Here is a 20,765-nt window from a genome sequence, read left to right as displayed (position 1 = left end):
TCATAAATCAATCCATTATACTGGAAGTATGTGGATCTTAGAACGAAATCCAAGAGGTCCGCAATCTGTGCAGGTGTTAAAGTCGTGCGGTTAGCAAGACACGGGTCAGCCTCTAGTTTCCGTAACACGGCTTCGATAGGTACGTTTGTGAACAGTGATTCTACGTCAAAAGACACCATGATCTCGCTCTCTAGTACCCTCTCACCGTTGATAGTGGACACGAAATGGGCTGAGTTGTTAACTGTATACTCTGATTTCCCTGTTAAGGGAGATAACACATCGGCTTCAGTTCTAGTCGTTGAAACAGAAGACTGTTTCTCGATCAACAGGTTATCGAACTTTCGTTTCTGTCTGTCTCTGGTCTTATTAAACATTATTAAACCGTTTGAGCCGAAAGTTGACTGAAAAGCTTCTGAACCTGAAGCGAGGTGGGCACCTAACAGAGTCCGTATATAATAAGATCAGGCCCAAACATAAGCAACCACCTAGAATCTATGGCCTTCCTAAGATACACAAGGTAAATACACCACTGAGATCTATAGTTTCTTGTGTGAACACCTTTGCTTATGATCTGTCTTCCTACCTAGCCGATGTGTTATCTCCCTTAACAGGGAAATCAGAGTATACAGTTAACAACTCAGCCCATTTCGTGTCCACTATCAACGGTGAGAGGGTACTAGAGAGCGAGATCATGGTGTCTTTTGACGTAGAATCACTGTTCACAAACGTACCTATCGAAGGCGTCGTACAAGCCGCGTTACGGAAACTAGAGGCTGACCCGTGTCTTGCTAACCGCACGACTTTAACACCTGCACAGATTGCGGACCTCTTGGATTTCGTTCTAAGATCCACATACTTCCAGTATAATGGATTAATTTATGAGCAACAAGAGGGAGCAGCCATGGGTAGCCCAGTATCCGCTGTCATAGCTAACCTCTACATGGAGAATTTCGAAGAACAAGCTTTGACTTCTACGCCTTGTATACCTAAGATTTGGAAACGCTATGTGGATGACACCTTTACCATCTTGAGTCGAGACAAAGTTGACATCTTCTTGCAACACCTCAATAGTCAACAACCAACGATCCGCTTCACTATGGAAACTGAGACCAACAACACCACACCCTTTCTTGACACGTTGGTAACTAGAGATTCGGATGGCTACCTCTCTACCAGTGTTTACAGAAAGCCTACACACACTGACCAATACCTAGCGTATGATTCACACCGTTGTTCAAGGAAGGTGAGCAATCTGATCTGAATAATTATCGACCTATTTCAGTCATTTCCGTTATAGCTAAAGTCTTTGAGAGGATTGTTTATGATCAGCTGTATAACTTTTTGACCAATGAAGATATCATTTCTAATCATCAATCGGGTTTTCGCTCGTTACACTCAACTGTGACTGCCCTTCTGGAAGCTACGGATAATTGGGCCTTTAATATTGATCGTGGCAATGTTAATGCTGTGGTTTTCCTCAATTTAAAAAAGGCTTTCGACACCGTTGACCATGATATCCTTTTATCTAAAATGAACCTTTATGGAATACAAGGTACAGCTCTTGATTGGTTTAAGTCGTATTTAACTAATCGTACACAACGATGTCTCGTTAACGGTTCTCTTCCTAGAATCTGCTCTCTTAAATGTGGGGTACCGCAAGGAACAATCCTTGGCCCCCTTTTATTTCTAATTTATATTAATGACTTGCCAAACTGCCTTACTTCGTGCCAGCCTAGGATGTATGCCGATGACACCCACATTACTTATGCTGGCGTTGATGTGAATTCAATACAATTAAATCTTAATCACGATTTAGATAACCTAAACAAATGGCTTATTTCCAATAAACTTACTTTGAACACTTCTAAAACTGAATTTATGCTAATTGGCTCCAGACAAAAATTGAGTACTTTGGCGAACCCACTTGAGCTCTCGATTAATAATGTTCCGATAGAACACGTTTCCTCTGTCAAATCGCTTGGAATATTTATTGATGAAAATCTACGGTGGCAAACACACATTGATAAGTTATCTAAAAAGATCGCTTCCGGAATAGGAGCAATAAAAAGAATTAGACCTTTTGTCCCTCCACCTACCCTTCATTATATATACAACGCACTATTTCAATCTCATTTCGATTATTGCAATCTTGTCTGGGGTAATTGTGGTAAAACATTATTTGACAGGCCACAGAAGCTTCAAAACCGTGCCGCTCGCGTTTCAACCTTCTCTAGCTATGATGCTGATGCTAACCGTTTAATTAGACAACTCGATTGGAAAGATTTGAGCACTCAATTTCAAATACAGAAATCCATAATGGTATACAAGTCTCTAAATGGTCTTGTTCCTGAATATTTATCATCTAAATTTGTTAAACGAAATGAAACGCGTTACTCCCTGAGGGACTCTGTTAACAAACTATTTGTCCCGTTTCCGCGAACTAATTTCATGAAAAACAGCTTTTCTTATAGCGGAGCAGTTCTCTGGAACAGCCTACCCTGTCATGTGAGAGAAGCTGAATCTCTTAGTCAATTTAAAAGATTAGTTAATATTCATTTTTAAAGTTACACACGGCATTCATGAAAAACAGGTTTTAGTTAGATTAGTTGTAGTCAGGTTTTGAATTTTGTTTAGGATAGTTAGGTTATTTCTAATTTTTATACTCCTGATGGATTTTACCGTGTTTAAATAAAGATTTATTAGTATTATTATTTATTATTTATTTACCAACCGCAATCTGTAAAACGCGGTATTGTCAAGTGCCTGTACGATAGATCGAAACACCTCATAACTAAACCATCAGTTATCTCGCAAGAAAAGAAACACCTCTCATCAGTTCTTGTTTCTAACGGTTATCCGTCTTCGTTTGTGAAAAACATTACGAAAACAACGAAACAAACAGCCACAAAAGAAGCTGCGCCTGAAATTAAATCTACTGCGGTGCTACCATACGTCAAAGGGTTATCAGAGGCTCTTCGCCGTTGCCTACAACAGCAAGGCATACGGACAGTTTTCAGATCTGACACAACACTTAGATCACACCTAGTGCGACCCAAGGACACAGTCGACCCTGCAAAACAAGACGGAGTAGTCTACAAGATTCCCTGTGAGTGTGGCAAGGTCTATATTGGAGAGACGGGAAGATCTATGCATGAAAGGATTAAGGAACACGATAGAGACATACGGCTTGCTCGAACCCAATCCTCTGCCGTTTCAGAACACAGCAATGCGACGGGCCACTATCCGCTCTGGGATGAGGTTAAGTTTATTGACCGAGACCCACATTGGTACACCCGTAGGGTTAAAGAGGCTATTCACATTAGACTTCACCCTGACAACATCAATAGGGATAATGGAATTGAAATTCCGGAAGCGTGGATGCCCACGATCAAACAACACAGCAGCCGATCGGTACCAAGGCGGACGGCCGAGGGAACAATTTCTAGTCTGAACGACGAGGATCGAAATCCTCCAATCAACAACAGCCTAAGAGAGGATCGAAACGCACCAATCAACACAAACCAAGGTGCTACTTATACTGTCACGCAATCAGTCGACACCATCGCCTGATGAAGACCAGCAGTATAGCGGTCGAAACGTCGCGATCCACATCTTTGTGACTCAATCGTGAGACAAACGATTAACTCATCTATCAAAGTAATTATCGTCAACAGAGATAATAGCGAGTCTAATTATTAATGTTAAATAAAACCTATGGGGTTAGGCAAGGAATTGCCTATTATTGTAAACGTTTCTGCTAATCTCAAAATTATTTCACGTTTTCCAAGCCGAAAGAGGCCAATATGATCCCTTACTGAGGAGGCGACTGACAACCTCAACTGTACCACGATTTGTTGCCATAGTGACAGCAGCTTCTCAATGATCGCGTCATTTCCACTAAACATAGTGAAGTGCAATACGCTGAACCTTTTCTCGTTTCTCAGTGAAGATTAAATGCCTCTAATTTCCCATGAGTAGCTAGCTGCATGCAGTCATCGGTGATGTTACACCACCCCTGCTCCTTGAATCAATGTCAACTCCAAGAGACAGTAGCTTCTAAATGATTATCTGATTCAGTCCGCTTTGTTGAGCATAATGCAACCAACTCTACTCCTTGTTGTTTCTCAAAGTCGGATCTGAGCTTCGTCGTTCTATCAGAAAGTCAAAGGCATCTAATTCGTCCATTAACAGCTGTAATCATCAATGGTGTGACATCATGGTTGTTCCTTGAATCAATGACAACTGCAAGAGACAGCAGCTTCACAATGATTACGTCATTTCCATCCAGCGCAGTGCAGCACACTCCACCCATTGTTGACATGTCTTTTAATACGGAAGCCAGATTTGACTCTCTATGTGGAAGATAATTAGTGAAGAGACATTAAATCGGTCACGACAAGCTGCAACCGTCAATGGAATTACGCCATCTTTACTCGTCGAATCATAGTCCTAAACTTCAACACTGTAACTCCGTCCCTTTGGGGGATTTTAAAATCGTGGCGGTGCGTATATTTGTCAAGAGGAAATGTCGGAACTAAAACAGCCAAGTTCATATCTGTAATGACACCTTTCAGGCATATAACACTTGATTATAAAAACAATCCAGCCTAAGAGCCAAAACAACTGGTTAAAAAAGCCAGCTCTTTATTTTTCAAAGAGAAAAACATGAGTGAAACACGCGAGCGCGGACGAAGATCGCCTCCTGCGAGGAAACACGACATGCGCTCACTACCCCCGGCCTGGGAAAAATAAGCGACTTCTCGTAGTGTGTCGAGCACCGTAACAATTCCGTTGTTCTGTATTTCAATGATTTTCCGAGTAACCACTTCATCTCTGTTAAATACAGGGGCGTTTATTTCCTTTTGGCGACGCTTAGTCGATCATCAATTCGAAAGAGGAAATTTCTCAGTGAAGTACTGAAGTACCGCACTTTCTTTTGTCTTCGTCTGATTTCAAGGCGGCTTCTCACAGAACTTTGGTGATGCTCCATTTTCAGCTGAAAGATTGGCGCAGTTTGTATCGAATTCGGGCTTGAATGGACGACAAGAAGAAGCTTAAACAGTGCGAGAAACGGGAAAAGAAAGAGGGATCAAGTCGGGCCCGGCTCAATGGCAAAAGTTTGAGGATCAACGGTTAGTTAACATAGCCCAGCCCCACCCCCACCCTGTCAAATTGCTTCGGTTGTTTACAAGGTTACGTCACAACTGAGAAAAAACGACAATAACAACAACAACAACAACAAAGATGAGGTAACATGACAAGCATGGTCTCACATTCTCTTTCGTTTTCCAAATCGCAGTCACTACCCTAATATTTACGAAACTGCGTTTGTCAAGCCTTTCGTGCCTAGTAAATCTTACTAGATTCAACTAGAAATTGACATTATAACTATAAAAATAGCAATAAAATGTTATTGTTGTACACAATTTTTGATTCTGTAAAAAAATGTTTACAAAAGATGTTTACCGTAATATACACTGTAAAATTAATCAGTTATTTGGAAATATGTCATCGGAGATAACAAAATAAAGGTAAACAAATTAAGTTTACAATGAAGCCTCCGATAACAAATTTCCAAATAACTACCTCCCTAACTATTAAAATAAATTACATTCTATAATAGTTAAAATGTAAATGTCCTCTTGAAATGTTAAAACTTAAAAATAACAGCACCATGTACCTGAAAACTAAGTAAAATTACCTTAATATACAAAAAATGCTACTACCTATAGCTTATACAAATGGAAAATACCCAGCTAACTAACTGTTATATCTTATTCTTTTAAACACGTTTCCAAAATAAAAAGTAAAAAATAAACGCAATTCTAAGTTGACAATAAATGAAACTTGCTCGTAGCACTGAATATCATTGTTATTACTTACACAGATTCCTCAGTAAATTTATCGTATTTCTTTTGCGTTTTTCAACAGTTACTACCATGTTTTCCAACAGTCTTTACTTAAAAATGTCAAAAGTTTTAACGACACTACTTGTGTGGTCGTGAAACACTAAAACATACGCAGACATTTTGCTCATTGCTCGTATTATATATAAAACCATCAAATAAGAGATTTATTATTCCACTACGAAAAGATTTTGTTATTTTGGTTTCCCTTTTCTGGTAAGAGTCTTGAAATAGACCCGCAGTATCTGTCCATCCAGCTGTCTATTAGTATATGGCGCGTGCGAATGACGTAAACAACACAGAAAGCCAGTGACAAGTCGTTGCCCGTATTCGCTGTTGTAATCCGGTCAAACTGGGACACTACAGTGTATTACGGTCGTGTATTTTGGGCGTTCTCTTGACCTTATCTGGTAAAATGACATAATAGTGGAATAATGAACTGCATTTTAAAGTCTACGTTTCTTTATATATATATATATTTTTTTGCTAGATTACAGGATGGGTGCAATAGTTGTTCTATAGTTGGTGCTACGGTGGAACCTCTCCTTACGGACACCTTTATAGACACCTATATAACACGGACACCTCTATAATACGGACACTTCTCTATTACGGACAGTTCACTTGGTCCCTGAGAGATCGAAATCCATATAAAGCCTACTTCTCTAAAGCAGACACCTCTCTATTACAGACAATTCACTTGGTCCCCGAGAGACAGGCATTCATACAAAGCCGGTCACTTACTCTTGTTCCCTAGTGTCTGTAATAACGGGGTTCGACTGTACGCTTGTTTTTTAAAAAAATATTTCAACGACTAATATATCTACCTTTAACGCCACAAACGAAAACTTAGCCGGTTCCCACTACAGTGAGTACGTACTAAATAACTTTATATCAGAATAAACTCACTGGTTGGAGTGTACTGTTAACTACCGGGCAACAAGGTCTTGTTTCCTTCGTTACCAATTATGGAAGTTTGTTCAGATGATTTGAAATCAAAAGTTCTTAATATACAAAGACAGCATCGATGCCCTTCTTAGAACACCACTATGATCAAGTGTTAATTTTGTTCATTGGTTTCCAAGCAACAGCTGTTACCATAGCAATGGTAACGTAGAGAACTTCATTTTAAAATAATACCTAATATCTCGAGATCTAGTGAAAGAATTTACATTAACGAAAGTTACAATGTAAAGGATTTGAACAACTTTAAAAACCTCTACAACTTCTAAGCGAAATTAAATGAAAATTTGTGAGAGCGTTGTCAAGTAATCAAAGAATCAATTTCCTCGGGCTTATTTTGGCTATTTCCATATTTTGATCATATCTCAACAAAAAGAAACATTATACCTTCTCTTTTCTGTCCAAAGATGTTTAATCGTATCAAAATGCAAATGTACCTTTAGCTATTTATGAAGAGGTGGCCGATTCTGACAGATTTATGTTTGAATAAGTGCGAAGATAACTTACAAACTACCTAAAGAGCTTGTAACTTGCATAAATCGTCAGATACTTTAATAATGTCCTTACGGCTAACCGTTGAAATAACAATTTTTAATTCTTGTGATCTCGGCACCAAAATCCCTTAATTGGAAACAGAAACACTAATTGTGAAATTGTTATTTGAAATCATTTGTTCATCCTTGGAGTTTCCAATTGGTAACAAATGCAAGACATTGTTTATCGCTGATTTTTTTATAAGGAAAATTTGCAGTTAAAAATTTGTCATTCTTTCAATAAAATTTTATTCTACCTGAGAAAAGAAGTGTAACATTCAACGCCTATTTTATCCAAATTCACAAAAGACGGGTGGAAATAAGGTTTATTCCATGATATTATTTACCATTTCAGTAAAAACAATTCGCGGCAACCACCAAACGACCAAAACAAAAGAAAAGAAAGACAATATTTGCTTCTTTAAACCAAATTAAAAAAAACCTGACAAAGGAAGTGGTTCAAATCGGACCTTTCTTTTCTTTACTTTTTTTTTTTTCGATTTTCTGTGAATTACTCGTACAACACAAATAAACGTACTTTTTTTTACGCGTATTTGACATCAAGTAAAACGTTTCTTTAGGGCTCCAAGGCTATTTTTTTCGCGTGTTACTAGAAAAGTAAAAAATCGCTATCATTTGCTTGAATTTTTCCAATCCAATCAACTTAAAATTCCAGAAAATGATTCAAAACTTTCATCATCGTATCAATAACAGCAACAAATTATCAATCTTCAATAATATACGAGCTTTTGAAAATATGACCATGTTATCACATTCCCGTTACACGCGCCAGTTATCGCAAAATACTTACCTGATAATTTCCGAACCTACAGAGTATTACACTTACTGAGTGCTAAAAGAAAGAAGCTAACGTGCTCCCTTACTGAGGAGATATTTGACAGCTTCAGCTTTACCGCAAGATGTTGCCGCCATCAGCGGTGTTTTACCAAGATTGTTTTCCCTTGAATTTATGTCAAGTCCAAGAGACAGCAGCTTCTCAATGATTTCATCATTATTGCCATACGCAGCCTTGTGCAGCACAGTCAACCCATTGTTGCTTTTCAAATTCGGATCTGCGCCTCTTTCTAGAAGAAGGTTAAATGCATTTAATCTCCCATTAAGAGCTGCAATCATCAATGGTGTTGCACCATCACTGTTCCTTGGATCAATATCAAGTCCAAGTGAAAGCAGCTTCTCAATGATTTCATCCTTTCCACCATACGCAGCCTTGTGCAGCACAGTCCACCCATCGTTGTCTTTCAAAGTCGGATCTGCGTCTCTTTTTAGAAGAAGGTTAAATGCATTTAATGTCCCTTTAAGAGCTGCATTCATCAATGGTGTTACACCATCACTGTTCCTTGAATCAATACCAAGTCCAAGAGACAGCAGCTTCTCAATGATCTCATCATTATTGCCATACGCAGCCCAGTGTAGCACAGTCCACCCATCGTTGTCTTTCAAAGTCGGATCTGCGCCTCTTTCTAAAAGAAGGTTAAATGCATTTAATCTCCCACTGTCAGCTGCAATCATCAATGGTGTTTCACCATAACTGTCCCTTGAATCAATGTCAAATCCACGAGACAGTATTGCCAAAATGGTGTCAACGTCTCCACTCTGAACGGCTGCCTGTAGCAACATCCTCCCGTCGTTTCCAACTGATTGTTGACTATTGTTAGCAGAACTGATCCCAGGCTGTGCGCTCGCATGGTCACTGTCTTTTGAATTAGCTGTGGGAGCTTTCTGATCCATGGCCGGGATACTGCATTCTATTGAGACAGAATAGTTATGAAGTAAATAAACAACTAAACGAAACCCAGTTAAGTGTTTTGAGCGAAAATTTGAAAAGTATCCTATTTTTGGCAGATGTCGTTAACGACAATTCACTTTGGCAGTTACTACTTTAATGCAGTTTAGTTACAATTGCATGGATCACAATTAATTCGGTTTGATTTGAGTATTATCACTTTCTTCCTGGTCCTCTCATGAACACGCTCACAACAATCATGAAGTTTTGTTCTTTTCTGTGAAGCTTCAAAAACGAACCTCTTACCTAATTTCTTGCAACTAAACCCCAGAAATATTTCCAAAAAATTTCATTTTTAACTGAGTGTTAACTTTACGAGACAAATCCGTAAATTGCCAGGAAAAAGGAGGTGTAATTCATTTTCTACCTCAGTGGATAAATGATAGTGACACAATTCTATATTTTCTGAAATTACCAGTACGCAGTGTGTACCCCTTTTAGTCGATGATTTATAGTGTCAAAATTATTTTAAAGCAATTTTTGCCAATGGACACTGCTTATGTTCAAGTAAAAAATACTTTAACCACGCTACTTGAAAAAAAGGAATACGATTTACATTTTTAAAATATAAAATTGAATTCAAAACGACACAATCTTAATTAGGTAACTATATAAAATATGAAATAAAGAGAGTCGTGCAGAGACCAGATGGTTAGGAAAATTCTCAAGTTTCTTTGACAAAGATGACAGCTCAAATGTTCATAACACTGGAAAACTAACTCCTTTTGTTTTGGAAGGGGCAAATATATTGTTAGAACTATGAAAAAAAGGTCAGCTAGCATTTCCGTTACGCCAACAACAGCTCGTAAATTAGGGGAATAAGATTTCATGCCCTAAAATTTTCTACAACTTAAATTTCCAGCTAAAGGAAAGGAACAGAAATTGTACTAGCTTACACAGATATAGCCTAAGTATCAGAGTTTTCGTAACGGGGAGGGGGAGAGAGGAAGACCTAATACTCAGTTGAACACAAATATGCCTTTAAAAGGCCACAAAACGAGCTCTCCTTCGCAGCCGTTTTCACGCAACGCTCCCAAAACGGCTGCGAAGGAGACTACGTTCTAGGGTGCCCCGATAAACTTGAGACTTCAAACGTGATACATGACTGTGATAAGTCATGATCTCCCAGTGACACCCAGTGGTTTATTTCAGTGGATATCTGTTCAAAAGACCTCAGTCGTCAGTCTAATCGTCAAAGAAATTTGGATTTAGTTTTAGAGACAATCTAGTAAGTTTTCTTGCGAAAAACGTCAGCTCAGAATTCGTATTACAAGAAGTTTTCAGAAGCACAAATATCTCAGTGATATCTCGTTAAATGTGCCAAATGAGGTCACCTAGAATTTTTGTAAAGGCAAGCAAAGCTCCTAAATTTGGGAAATCAGATTCAATTTCGTAAAACTTTCTGCATCTTAAATTTTCAGCTAAAGCGCTGGTCAAACTGTAATAGCTCACACAGATATTCCTTTAAATGGCCACAAAACAACCTGGCAACAAAGAAGACAATATTTAAACTATTTTGTTTAAATGTTCTTCTTGGGCTCCCTTGATCTCCTGATCTTAACTTTGCTACAGATGTTCCATAGAGCACATTTTTTGTTAATCCTTATTGAAGAAAAGTGCTTTGTGCTTCGACAGGAATAATAAAACGGTGGTTTCCTGTTGGATCGTTCATTTGATTGCGTGAACTTGAAAGTTGTGCCGATCTTTACATAACCACTTTACATGACCGTAACAAATTTAAGATACATTCAAGCTTTCATTTTGGTCAGATTTTTTTGTTTTTGTTTGTTTCTTTTGGCACTTTTAAAAAGTTTTTCATTGAAATGTTTTGCTTCTAATCTTCCGTATTGATTTAACTGTGTTGCTTTGAATTCTCGCCTTTTTACGAGGAAGGCATGTTCTGATGTTAAGTGTTCCATTTGTCCTCTCGGTGAGGCAGACAGTTTGTAGTCTACAACTTTTTTTTTTTTTTGCTTAGACATCTCAACAAAACTAGACGCTCTTTCCCTCCCAAACCCCTTATAAAAGAAAGATCACCCTCAGTGCAAAAGTTATTGTCGAGTCGCGTTTTTTATATAAAACAAAGCGCGTATTGCTAATACAGAGTTTTTAAACGTTTGCTTTAAATTTCGCCAGTGGCTACTGATACAGCTGAGTGGAGAGAAACAAAAACTATCTTGTTTCATTAGAGAAACCGGCACGGTAGAACATCACGCTTTCACTATCTGTTTTTGTTACCCTGAGTATTATTTATTATTTATTACAAAAACAGGCAAATCAAACAAGGATGGTACTAACAACAACCCAATAAAAAATAATATCTAAGAAATGCGATTTGATGCATCAGCAAAAGACAGGCCGGGAATTGCCAACTGGCATAATGTCGAGTAACTTTTGAATCAAGTGATCTGTCATCGTTAACATGGGTAGTCCTAAACTCAAGTTTTTTCTCACTGATCTCCACCCCCCCCCCCCCCCCTCCCTGCTCCCACTCCCTTCCTAAAATGGGAAGCTATTCTTCATCAAATGTGTGGTTTTAGCAGCTGAAATTAAAAAGGTGAATTGACCACTGAGAGAGATACAAAAGCTGACGTTTAAGGCATTAGCCCTTGGTCAGAGCGTAATCTTTTTTCTCACCCACCGACGCAGCGTAGGTTCTTTTGAGGGTTACACTGCGTGTTGTGCCGCACGGCACTGATGACTCATAACTCTGTAATGAAACTTGTTTTGTTTAATTGCTGAGTTGGTGTTATGAACTCCCAACTGTGAGAGAGGCAAATGGGAAACCACAACATACAACACAAAGATAAATATTCTTAGACCTCGGTAGGAAACGATCCCATTACCTCGAGAACTTGTAATAACATTTTTAGGGAATTTAGGGGAATGCAGCTAACCTTCACTTGACAAACTGCTCTCAAAGGCTTCTGAAACTGTATTGTCAGAGCAGCTTGGTTCACTCTCCTTGGTGACACTACATTTTGATCTGTCACTGGTGAAACTGGAATCACCATTTGCACGACAATCAACTCCTGGAGGCAAACCATGCAGAACTAAGAATTACACTTAGATGAAAGTTTTATATTTTAAAGTCGAGAATACAATTAAAAATAAAACAAATACCAACAATAAATATTAACTGCATATTACAAGAAAAATCTGCGTCAACAGAGTTGGCAATCAATAAACTGAACAAATCGAGGCAATATCTCACCAACACACCAGACCTTAAAAGCATTGACTCATGCATACTGACTTCACTGATTTACCATGACTTAAGGTTATTCCCCTGTTTTGCGCAACTCTTCTGTGCTCAATAACAAAATAAAAAATTTATGTTTATTTCAAGTTGACTACTGAATATTACTCAATCTTACTTGCATCTAAAAACAAAATTCTTAATTTGCATTTTGTGTGGAAATTAAGGTGTTTCTCGTAAGACTCGCCCGAGTCCATTCTGGAGAAACCAGTTTTGCAGGTTTTGAAGCTCAAAAATAATTCCTCTTTTTGGCAAATGCTCTATTATAGTCCTTTTTGTTCAAAAATGCATAAATTGCCATATTTCAATGCTTTGTTACTAAAGAACGAGGATAGTGACCCCCTCTTATTATTTCAATTTTGGAGCAAACATATTTAGATTGGTAACTTGACGTAATATGAACAAAATCTTATTCTGGCTTTTACTTCAGGGGAATGACCTTTATGAGCTCAGGATGTTGAAACATCAATGTCACCACAATAACTTCCACCCAGTCAATCATTTCACCCAAACTAAATACTTTTTTAAGATCCATATTAACTCTATTTATACCAGCACAAGTATTCTGGTTACCAGTTGCCTCTACTTTTCTGCGTTTCACATTTTTTCCAACATGCTTCGCACTTGAACCTGTTTTATGGAAAGAGGAAACTTTTCATTACACAATCAGCAACAAAAGTAGTGGTTTGGACTTAGCATTTATAATATTGAGAGAACGGACCTCTGTTGCCCGGGGATTATAATCTGCATCCAAAAGAAATTTAAACTTAATTTGTACAGTGCTTTATCTCACTATTTGAGGGACTTGCTCCGGAAAGAACTCTTGTTGCACCATGTGAAACAAAAGCCTAAAAAGCAGTCGGCTCTTACAGGCAAGAGGCAGAGGCTAAGTAATGATTTGGCCATGGGTTCCTGGTTTCTCAAAATTTGCTATAATTTGGCAAACGGACTAGTTACTTCAGAAATGTAGTTGAGATTTACATGTAAAGGCAAGAGCAAGTTTCTTTTACAGGTCACTTATGATAATAGTAAATAAACAAGCTGAACAGGGTCTCCTGACCCTAAACTCCATACCAAAAAGCTAAATTCACAGCTAGGGCATGCTAACCCTCTTGGTTATATACCAGTACCACAGTGACCTATGGAATGTGACCTGTAAAAAAGACCTGACATGATAACAAATTTGTAGGCAAAAGTAGAGCATTTTATTTAAAAACTTGGATTCAGCAGTTTAGCGTGCACTGAGCCTAGACTTGCCACAAGTCATCTTTTTATTCACCAGAAAAAATGACTCCTAAGTGGGCTTCCAGGAAATTAAACTCCTGGGCTGGGTTGTTCGAAAGCCGATTAACGCTAATCCCTGATTAACAGTTAACTGAGGTTTTCATTTTGCTTGTTAAAAGTGTCTAAGATAGCAAATTTTAAGCTAAAGGCAAAGAAAAGGCTAAGTAAAAACTGGAGGGAAAAACTTTTTCAAAAAATCTTTATTGATTAGTAATTAAACTCGAATCAAAGTTCACGTTAATCCAGGATTAGCTTAATCGGACTTTGAACAACTGGGCCCTGGAACATGTGAGATCACAATCATGTCGCCTACTGACAAACACTCAAAACTTATTTGGCATTTCAACATGGACAAAATCTAACGAAATTAACCATGTGCGCATGTACATACGTTCATTGATTCTTCAAAATTGTTCATAGCCAGGGGTTTCATTAAGCACCAGGCACCAGGCAAATTGAATGTCTGTAAATATGACTTTGTCTGGCAGCTTTTAACATCTCAACCAACTTTTTCCATAAAAGCATATATTTAAGTTAACTATCCTCCCCAGGTGTACTAACCTCTTACCTGCCTGTGCAAACATTTAATGAAACCTCTGGTAACACCTATTTTTATAAAAATAATTGTTCGTTGTTGTTGGCTACTCTCCCTTGACATCCTGTTTTCAATCAGCAAAACCACTGCATCCGGTTTTCAAATAATGAACTCTTTCGATCTGGAAAAGTATCCAGCTATTTCTACATAAAGAACACGATGCAGAAGTAATGGGCAAATTTGGCTGGCAGGGAAGCGCACTAATCAAGGAATAAGGGGAACCAGCTGTGGAGCTCTTCTGGCGGAAGACAAGATCAGGTGGTACCGGGGGTAGCCACTTTGGACAGAGGTCCTGATCAGTCTCAGAGGGTGAGGCCCATATCCCCTAGTCACAGGGAACTAAGGGAACTAGGAGGGGGGCCCTCCTGGGTGAAGTACAGATCAGGTGGGACCAGGGATCCACACCCTGGAACGGATATTTTTCCGGACCTATCTCCAAGGGCTAAGCCTTACTGTGGGGTAAAGTGCAGCCAAGGGTTGCACTTCCCTACCACTACTATTTAATTACAAAGCAGGGAGGGAAACGTGTTGCAGGAACATTCAAAGACATAACCAGATACAAATAATTATTATTGTGCAAACTGATACAAACACCTCTCAATCCAAAAAGGCTGATGTACTAAGAGATACTTAGGTAGTGTGGATTAAAGGGCGAGACAAAGGTTCCAGTTACAAGGGAGGGTGGGAGGGAAAACTTATGGTTGTGCATGAACTGAAACCTTTGTGGGATTAAGTATGAAAGAGACGGAAGCATACTGGACTTTGCTTAGGAAACAAGGATAAGTTGTAGTAAACAAGTAGCTATTGTTCCTTATTCTGCCTGTACTTTGAACATGAAGTCTCTGGTTACTCTATAGAGTGTTTTCATTCACATGACTACCGGCCATATTGGTTTACTGAAACAAAAGCAAGTATTTGCATAAAAATATAGTTCAATATTTCCCAGAGGTTTAGTTTGGGACACCAACATGGCCGCCATTTCTTTGTTTTGGGACACCAACATGGCCGCCGTGATGTCATGTGAAAACACTTTATAATATAGGAACTCTTTGTAAAGATTGTACATTGTGTGACAATAGAATAAGGAGATACTTTGATAGTCCTGTGACACAACAAGGTACACCTTAGCCTTATCTCAATGTTCCTTAACATCAGTTTATCCTACATTATTAAATTCTCAGCCTCGGATATTGCATTTCTAGCGTTCTGATTGGTTCACTAAATCTCGGTTATCAGCTCATATACCGTAGTTTGACCTTATATGGAAAACGAAAGCCCCAGGTGTCACTAAGCTAATTTTTTTTTTCGGCGGGAAGCAAAAGTTTCTTCGGAAAAATGTAGAAAAAAAAGGAAAAGAAAGAAATACCAAACAATGCCATCTCAATATAGCAACAATAAAAGCCACAAAGTTCGGTATGACACTATTTAATGGTACGTATCTCTGAAGTTTCCTTTAAAATCTTCAAAATTGCAAGATTTTACGAATTTTTAGATCACATAACAACAACATAACAACCGGTTACCTTCAAAAATTTCAGGATGGCTTGCAAATCCTGGCGGTAAGAGGTTGAAGCCAATCGAAGAAATTTCTCAGGAAGAGCTTCATGCCTGCCTTTATGTTTTTACGAATTTACAAGGACTTCAGATGGTTCATCTATGAAATCCGTACGAGCGGCGGCCATAATGTTCATTTCTGTCGCTCGGCACCACTCAGCAAAACATTTGCACTAATGTGCACAGCTCTTACGCTTTTGAAATAAGCGTGAAGTTTAAAAACTCGCACTGAATGCTTGTCTCAGTGAGGTTGTACCTTGTACACTTGGACCTGCCTGAACTGTTTTAAATCGTCCGTGAGGAATTCAGTTCAGCATGAAAAAAGCCGTCCTTGCCCTGATCTCTTCCTTCGCTCGGCACCACAAAGCAGAACATTTGCTTAAATGTGCACAACTATTACGCTTCTCGATGAGCTGGAACTTGAAAAGCACTTGAATGCTAGTCTCAGAAAGGTTATAATTCGTACATTTAAACGTTTCTTGAATTTTAGATGTCCGACTGTGTCCGATTTTCTTCGCTTTCGATTTTTCATTCAACTCCGTTTGCAAAGAGCTGCGCGTGTCATGTGATCATTACGTTTTGCGCGCTTTGGTCGGAGGTTGCCTCAACATCCGGTTGTTTAAATTTGAAAGAAATTTTTTCTTAAAATATAAAAATTCGGTAAACTTCAACAGCAATGTCCAAACGCGGAGAATTTAATAAAACAATTATTCCATTCGCGCTTGTTGGATATGAGATTAGTTATAGCCAACTCGGCGCTTCACGCCTCGTTGGCTATTTACCATCTCATATCCAACGCGCGCTCATGGAATAATTGTTAAATAAACTTGAACTTTTTAATAATAAAGCACAAAAATAACAATGAGGATGCCTTTCACAATTGTGTAACTGATTCCACAATGAAGCCAAGATAGTTAGATCACTATCAAACATAATGTCAAAACAACTGAGTTATGCGTAACACTAAACACTAAAATATGACTGATACTGTGAAATTATGCTCATCCTTGACCTTGGAATCTTAAACAATAAATATTTATTGTATGAGTAACTTTTGACTCAAGGTCTACTTACCTGGAAGCATTGGAGCTTTCCACTGTTTCTCACAGTCTTCATCTTCAAATACTGTCTTCAGTGTTGTCACATGACTGATGTGTATTTTGTCATGTGACTTATGTGTATTCAGTCACATGACAACAAGGGATAAAAAATCGCGGCTAGTTAAGTTTGTAAATCCCTATCTCTATAATTTTAGGATTGGATCCTGGCATTGGATATGGATTGCCTCCTTGATTTTTCTTTTAATGTCCACAGTCTCCTGACCAGCAAATGATTTGTTAATGAAAACTGTGTGAAACAGTCAAAAGCTTCAATGTTTCAACAATAGTAGACCATGGGACAAGAGTTACTCAAACACTTAAATTGGCTGGTCTCGAGAAAACAGTTAATTTTGTTTCCCAAGATTCTTAAATTATATTGTTTCCCAAGGTGAAGTCAAGCGAGACATTGAGATTTGAAGGAAACAAAATTAACGGGTTTCCTGTGATTTGCCATATAGCACAACAAAGACATTAAATAGATCAAATTTGGAAAACAAAAGACAACAGAGTTGACAATCAGTAGACTGAACAAGCTGAGAAAATATCTCAGTAACACACCAATAAGTCCTCAAAAGCACTGACTTGTGCACCACTGACTTTACTGATTTAAGATGACTTAATCAGCTCAGGGTGTTGAAACATTAATTCACAAGAAGTCCCACCAAATCAATCATACCACACAAACTAAACACTCTTTAAGATCCATATAAAGTCTATACTTTAGTAATTACCAGCACTGGTACCTTGGTTTCTGGTTGCTTCCCTTTTTCTGTGTTCACCAGCCAATGCAACAGTTTTGCCAGCACCCTTGGCACCTGAACCTATTGTAATCGAAAGAGGAAAGTTTTCATCACACAATCAGCAACAAAAGTAGTGGTTTGTGTTTAGCTTTGATATCTAGATAACAGACCTCTGTTGCTGGGGGATTATAAACTCAGCATCCATGAGAAATTTAAACTTAATTTGTACAGCTTCAAGTCTGCTTTATCTCACTAATTGAGGGAATTGCTGAGGAAAGAGCTGTTTTGCAGGTCATGTAAAACAAAAGCATGAAAATCCACCTTGTCTTGCAGGCCAGTGAATGAGGCTAAGTAATGATCCATGGAATTCACGTTTCTCAAACAAAACTTTGAAACTGTGCTGAATCTTATGACAACATCACACCACCCTCATTCATGCTCTGTTGACATGCATAGATGGCCAACATTCGCAGGTAAAGGCTGGTTCACAAGAGCAACACAAATGCAAATCCAAATGCAAGCACAAGCACAAACAAACACACGTGTGAACTCCCACAACGCAAATGCAAACACCAATGCAAGAAATGGAAAATTTTTCATTTCCTTGTGCTTGTATTTGCATTTCACACATGTGAACTGAGGCAACGCAAAGGGAAACGCAAGCACAAGATAAAAAATACTCTTTCCATGCCTCTACAGTTTACATTCACACCAAGATGGCGTCCTCCACCATTTCCCGTCTGCTGGTCTAGGGTCTCAGGAACTCTAGGAACAAAATTGCTGCCATCTTGGTACCTGAAATGCATGCGCATCTGTCATTCTGCTTGCGTTTGTGTTTGAACGTGGCTTGTGCTTGTTCTTGGGTTGCACGTGTGAACCAGCCTTAACAGTTCACGGTTACCCTCTGACATCATAGTTTTCCAAATGTTACACACTTATAGGCTTTTGGCGGCAAACAGTTCTATTGTTAGATGTCATGTAACTATGAACTAGTCAATGAATGCATGTCCTTTGGTGGGAAAAACTTCAGCTATATAACAATGTGTCATACTGTAGCAAAAATTATTGGTTTCTCTTAAAACGCAAAAATCACAGTCATACTACTCGACCATTATATTTTTCTTGAACTTGTTGGTCCTTGTTCCTATGTCAAGTTTTTCTTGGCCAAACCTATGTTCAAGCTTTTCCTCAGCACCACAAAAAATGACAACAGCAAACATTAAAACCTAAAATTGAGGATGCTTGTGTTGATCTCAGTTACCATAGATTGTCTTTATTGACAAGATTTCAAATAAGTCTAAATAAAATAATTAATATAAAAATTACAAAATAAAATACTCAATATAAAAGTGACGTAATGAAGATATGCTATAAAACGTTTCCAAAAGGGTTTTTCCGGACAAGTGAAAAGGAGGTTAAGTGGGAATCATAAATTTGTTGAGACATGGACTCAAGCCAAATTTGCCTGCATGCTCCAACATCACTGTACATCAACAACAAATGATGAAAAACCATGCCACTTAAGAGACCTTGTGATTGTACAGGTTGGGTGGGGGAGGGGGCATGGCTCTCAGGTAAATTAGTGACTGTAGCATCTAACTCCCTCCTCTCTTTTTCTGGGTTATGTTGTGGGCCCTCAGACTTTTTGGATCCAGTTTTAGCCAAATAGGCTTTTGGGCCAACAATAATATACCTGAGTATCCCACACATTGGCTGTACAGTGTTTTATTATTGCTTTGGGGATTTTGCCCTTAGTACTATAAACCATCTCTTGGTATTTGCTTAACACGCACATTCTAATTCACTGCAATTCATTCATTTTTGTGAAGCAAAATTGCATCCTGAATGTATTACAGCAAACAAATTACAGATTGAGTTGTAATGTGTGGTACAGAAAATGTCCATACCCCTCCATGGAAGGTTTTTCGCTTTACACCCCCACACCCCTGGAATTTCCATTCCAAGGGGTTCTTTGAAGACCCCCCAACCCCCAGGAATTTCCAACTTTTTTTTTCACCTTAGTTTGCAAATTCCATATTTTTGTAATGACCTCCGAAGAAAAACATTTGCAAATTTTACCGCAAAGAAACTGCTATGAACCAGTTGTACATCGAATATACCATGCTGGATTTTTCAAGTAGCATAGAGGACTTTGAAAACCCAGTCCAAAACTGGTTGCATGCACAAGAAAGCCTCTCTGTGAACAGGATGATTTGTTGACAGTTTTAGTTAATAATCAAAACTTCAAATGAATTAGTCTGTAGTTCACCTCTCGGCATTTAATAGTCATCTCTGTACTGAGTTCTTGAATGAAATGAAATCGAGAAAGAAAACAAGTTTCTGTTTTCAACATTTTTACTTAATGTTTGTATCAAATAAACTGTACATTGTACTTGTTTAACTAGCCGCTGACCAGACATTGCCATATAAGAGTACTAACAGCAGTTACCACAATAATAATTATTAAAGAACGTTGCCATTTTATGTCTAACAGAATTCAATTTTGACCGAAATTTGCATACATTGAGAAAGTTTTGTGCTTAGTGCCGGAGCAAATTTCGACTGCGAAGTTCATTCAATATTCAGTGGATGAAAATGTCTCTGTAGAATCCTTTCCCTTTTTTCCTAAAATTTTTAATGTGAAAGATTGCTTTGAAGAAAATACACGTTTTGTGTTTGCAGCAAATTTCCTATGGGAAATACACCTGTAAATAATTCATCAAACACGACAGCGCTGCATACGCATTGTAATGTCTGAAATAAATTTCAATTGCAAGCTTGCCTGTGGAATTAGGAACAGGCAATGCTCTTCAAAATAGTTGCTGCATTCAGAAACCTTTTTAAAATGTCCTCATTTGATGCTACAATACAAGTAAAGAGGGCTTTTATTACGCGGGATGACGTAGTCAGCCAGCATCTTAAATTCGGTAGCGCATTCCTTTTGTATTCTTGGGAGTCAAAAATTGCCCTGTTTTTTTAACTTTGCCGTATCCCATGCACGACCTGAAAGAATTGTGTGATTTTTAT

General features: G+C 38.3%; 4 protein-coding genes and 1 long non-coding RNA gene across 17 annotated transcripts in view; 2 read left to right on the top strand and 3 right to left on the bottom strand.

Moving 5' to 3' along the window:
• LOC146457985 (uncharacterized) overlaps positions 1 to 7,230 on the top strand; it is a 36,245-nt gene extending 29,015 nt beyond the window's left edge. Inside the window, exon 3 of the long non-coding RNA XR_014858301.1 lies at positions 6,825 to 7,230. This is a non-coding gene — a long non-coding RNA (uncharacterized LOC146457985). The remainder of the gene's footprint in view (positions 1 to 6,824) is intronic.
• The window catches only part of LOC146457984 (uncharacterized), a 41,459-nt gene extending 27,898 nt beyond the window's left edge, over positions 1 to 13,561 (bottom strand). Inside the window, exons 1-4 of one of the 3 annotated variants that reach the window (XM_085091107.1) lie at positions 13,540 to 13,561; positions 13,039 to 13,095; positions 12,104 to 12,238; positions 6,585 to 9,168 (exon numbers count right to left, since the gene is read on the bottom strand). In XM_085091107.1, the coding sequence (XP_084947233.1) occupies positions 8,270 to 9,151 (882 nt within the window). In that variant the 5' untranslated portion in view covers positions 9,152 to 9,168; positions 12,104 to 12,238; positions 13,039 to 13,095; positions 13,540 to 13,561 and the 3' untranslated portion in view covers positions 6,585 to 8,269. The other 2 variants (XM_085091106.1, XM_085091105.1) reach the window with 2 other exon arrangements.
• LOC146457983 (uncharacterized) overlaps positions 1 to 20,765 on the bottom strand; it is a 97,208-nt gene that overhangs the window by 72,384 nt on the left and 4,059 nt on the right. Inside the window, exon 2 of the mRNA XM_085091084.1 lies at positions 17,742 to 17,819. Within this exon, the coding sequence (XP_084947210.1) occupies positions 17,742 to 17,819 (78 nt within the window). The remainder of the gene's footprint in view (positions 1 to 17,741; positions 17,820 to 20,765) is intronic.
• Positions 1,879 to 2,611, top strand: LOC146457986 (uncharacterized). Its single transcript, XM_085091108.1, has one exon. The coding sequence runs from the start codon at positions 1,879 to 1,881 to the stop codon at positions 2,560 to 2,562; it is 684 nt and encodes a 227-aa protein (XP_084947234.1). The 3' UTR covers positions 2,563 to 2,611.
• The window catches only part of LOC146457978 (uncharacterized), a 134,247-nt gene continuing 118,727 nt past the window's right edge, over positions 5,246 to 20,765 (bottom strand). For 4 of the 11 annotated variants that reach the window (XM_085091087.1, XM_085091085.1, XM_085091086.1 and 1 more), the window contains one exon: positions 5,246 to 6,446. The gene's annotated coding sequence lies outside the window, so the exon portion shown is untranslated. Of the gene's footprint in view, positions 6,492 to 20,765 lie in introns of all 11 variants that reach the window. The other 7 variants (XM_085091090.1, XM_085091091.1, XM_085091092.1 and 4 more) reach the window with 3 other exon arrangements.

This window comes from Pavona decussata, unplaced genomic scaffold (genome assembly GCF_977016875.1).
Source record: "Pavona decussata unplaced genomic scaffold, jaPavDecu1.1 SCAFFOLD_234, whole genome shotgun sequence".
Classification (NCBI taxonomy): Eukaryota; Metazoa; Cnidaria; class Anthozoa; order Scleractinia; family Agariciidae; genus Pavona; species Pavona decussata.
Note: the sequence above shows the minus strand (reverse complement) of the source record. Positions and strands in the feature narration are given on the sequence as shown.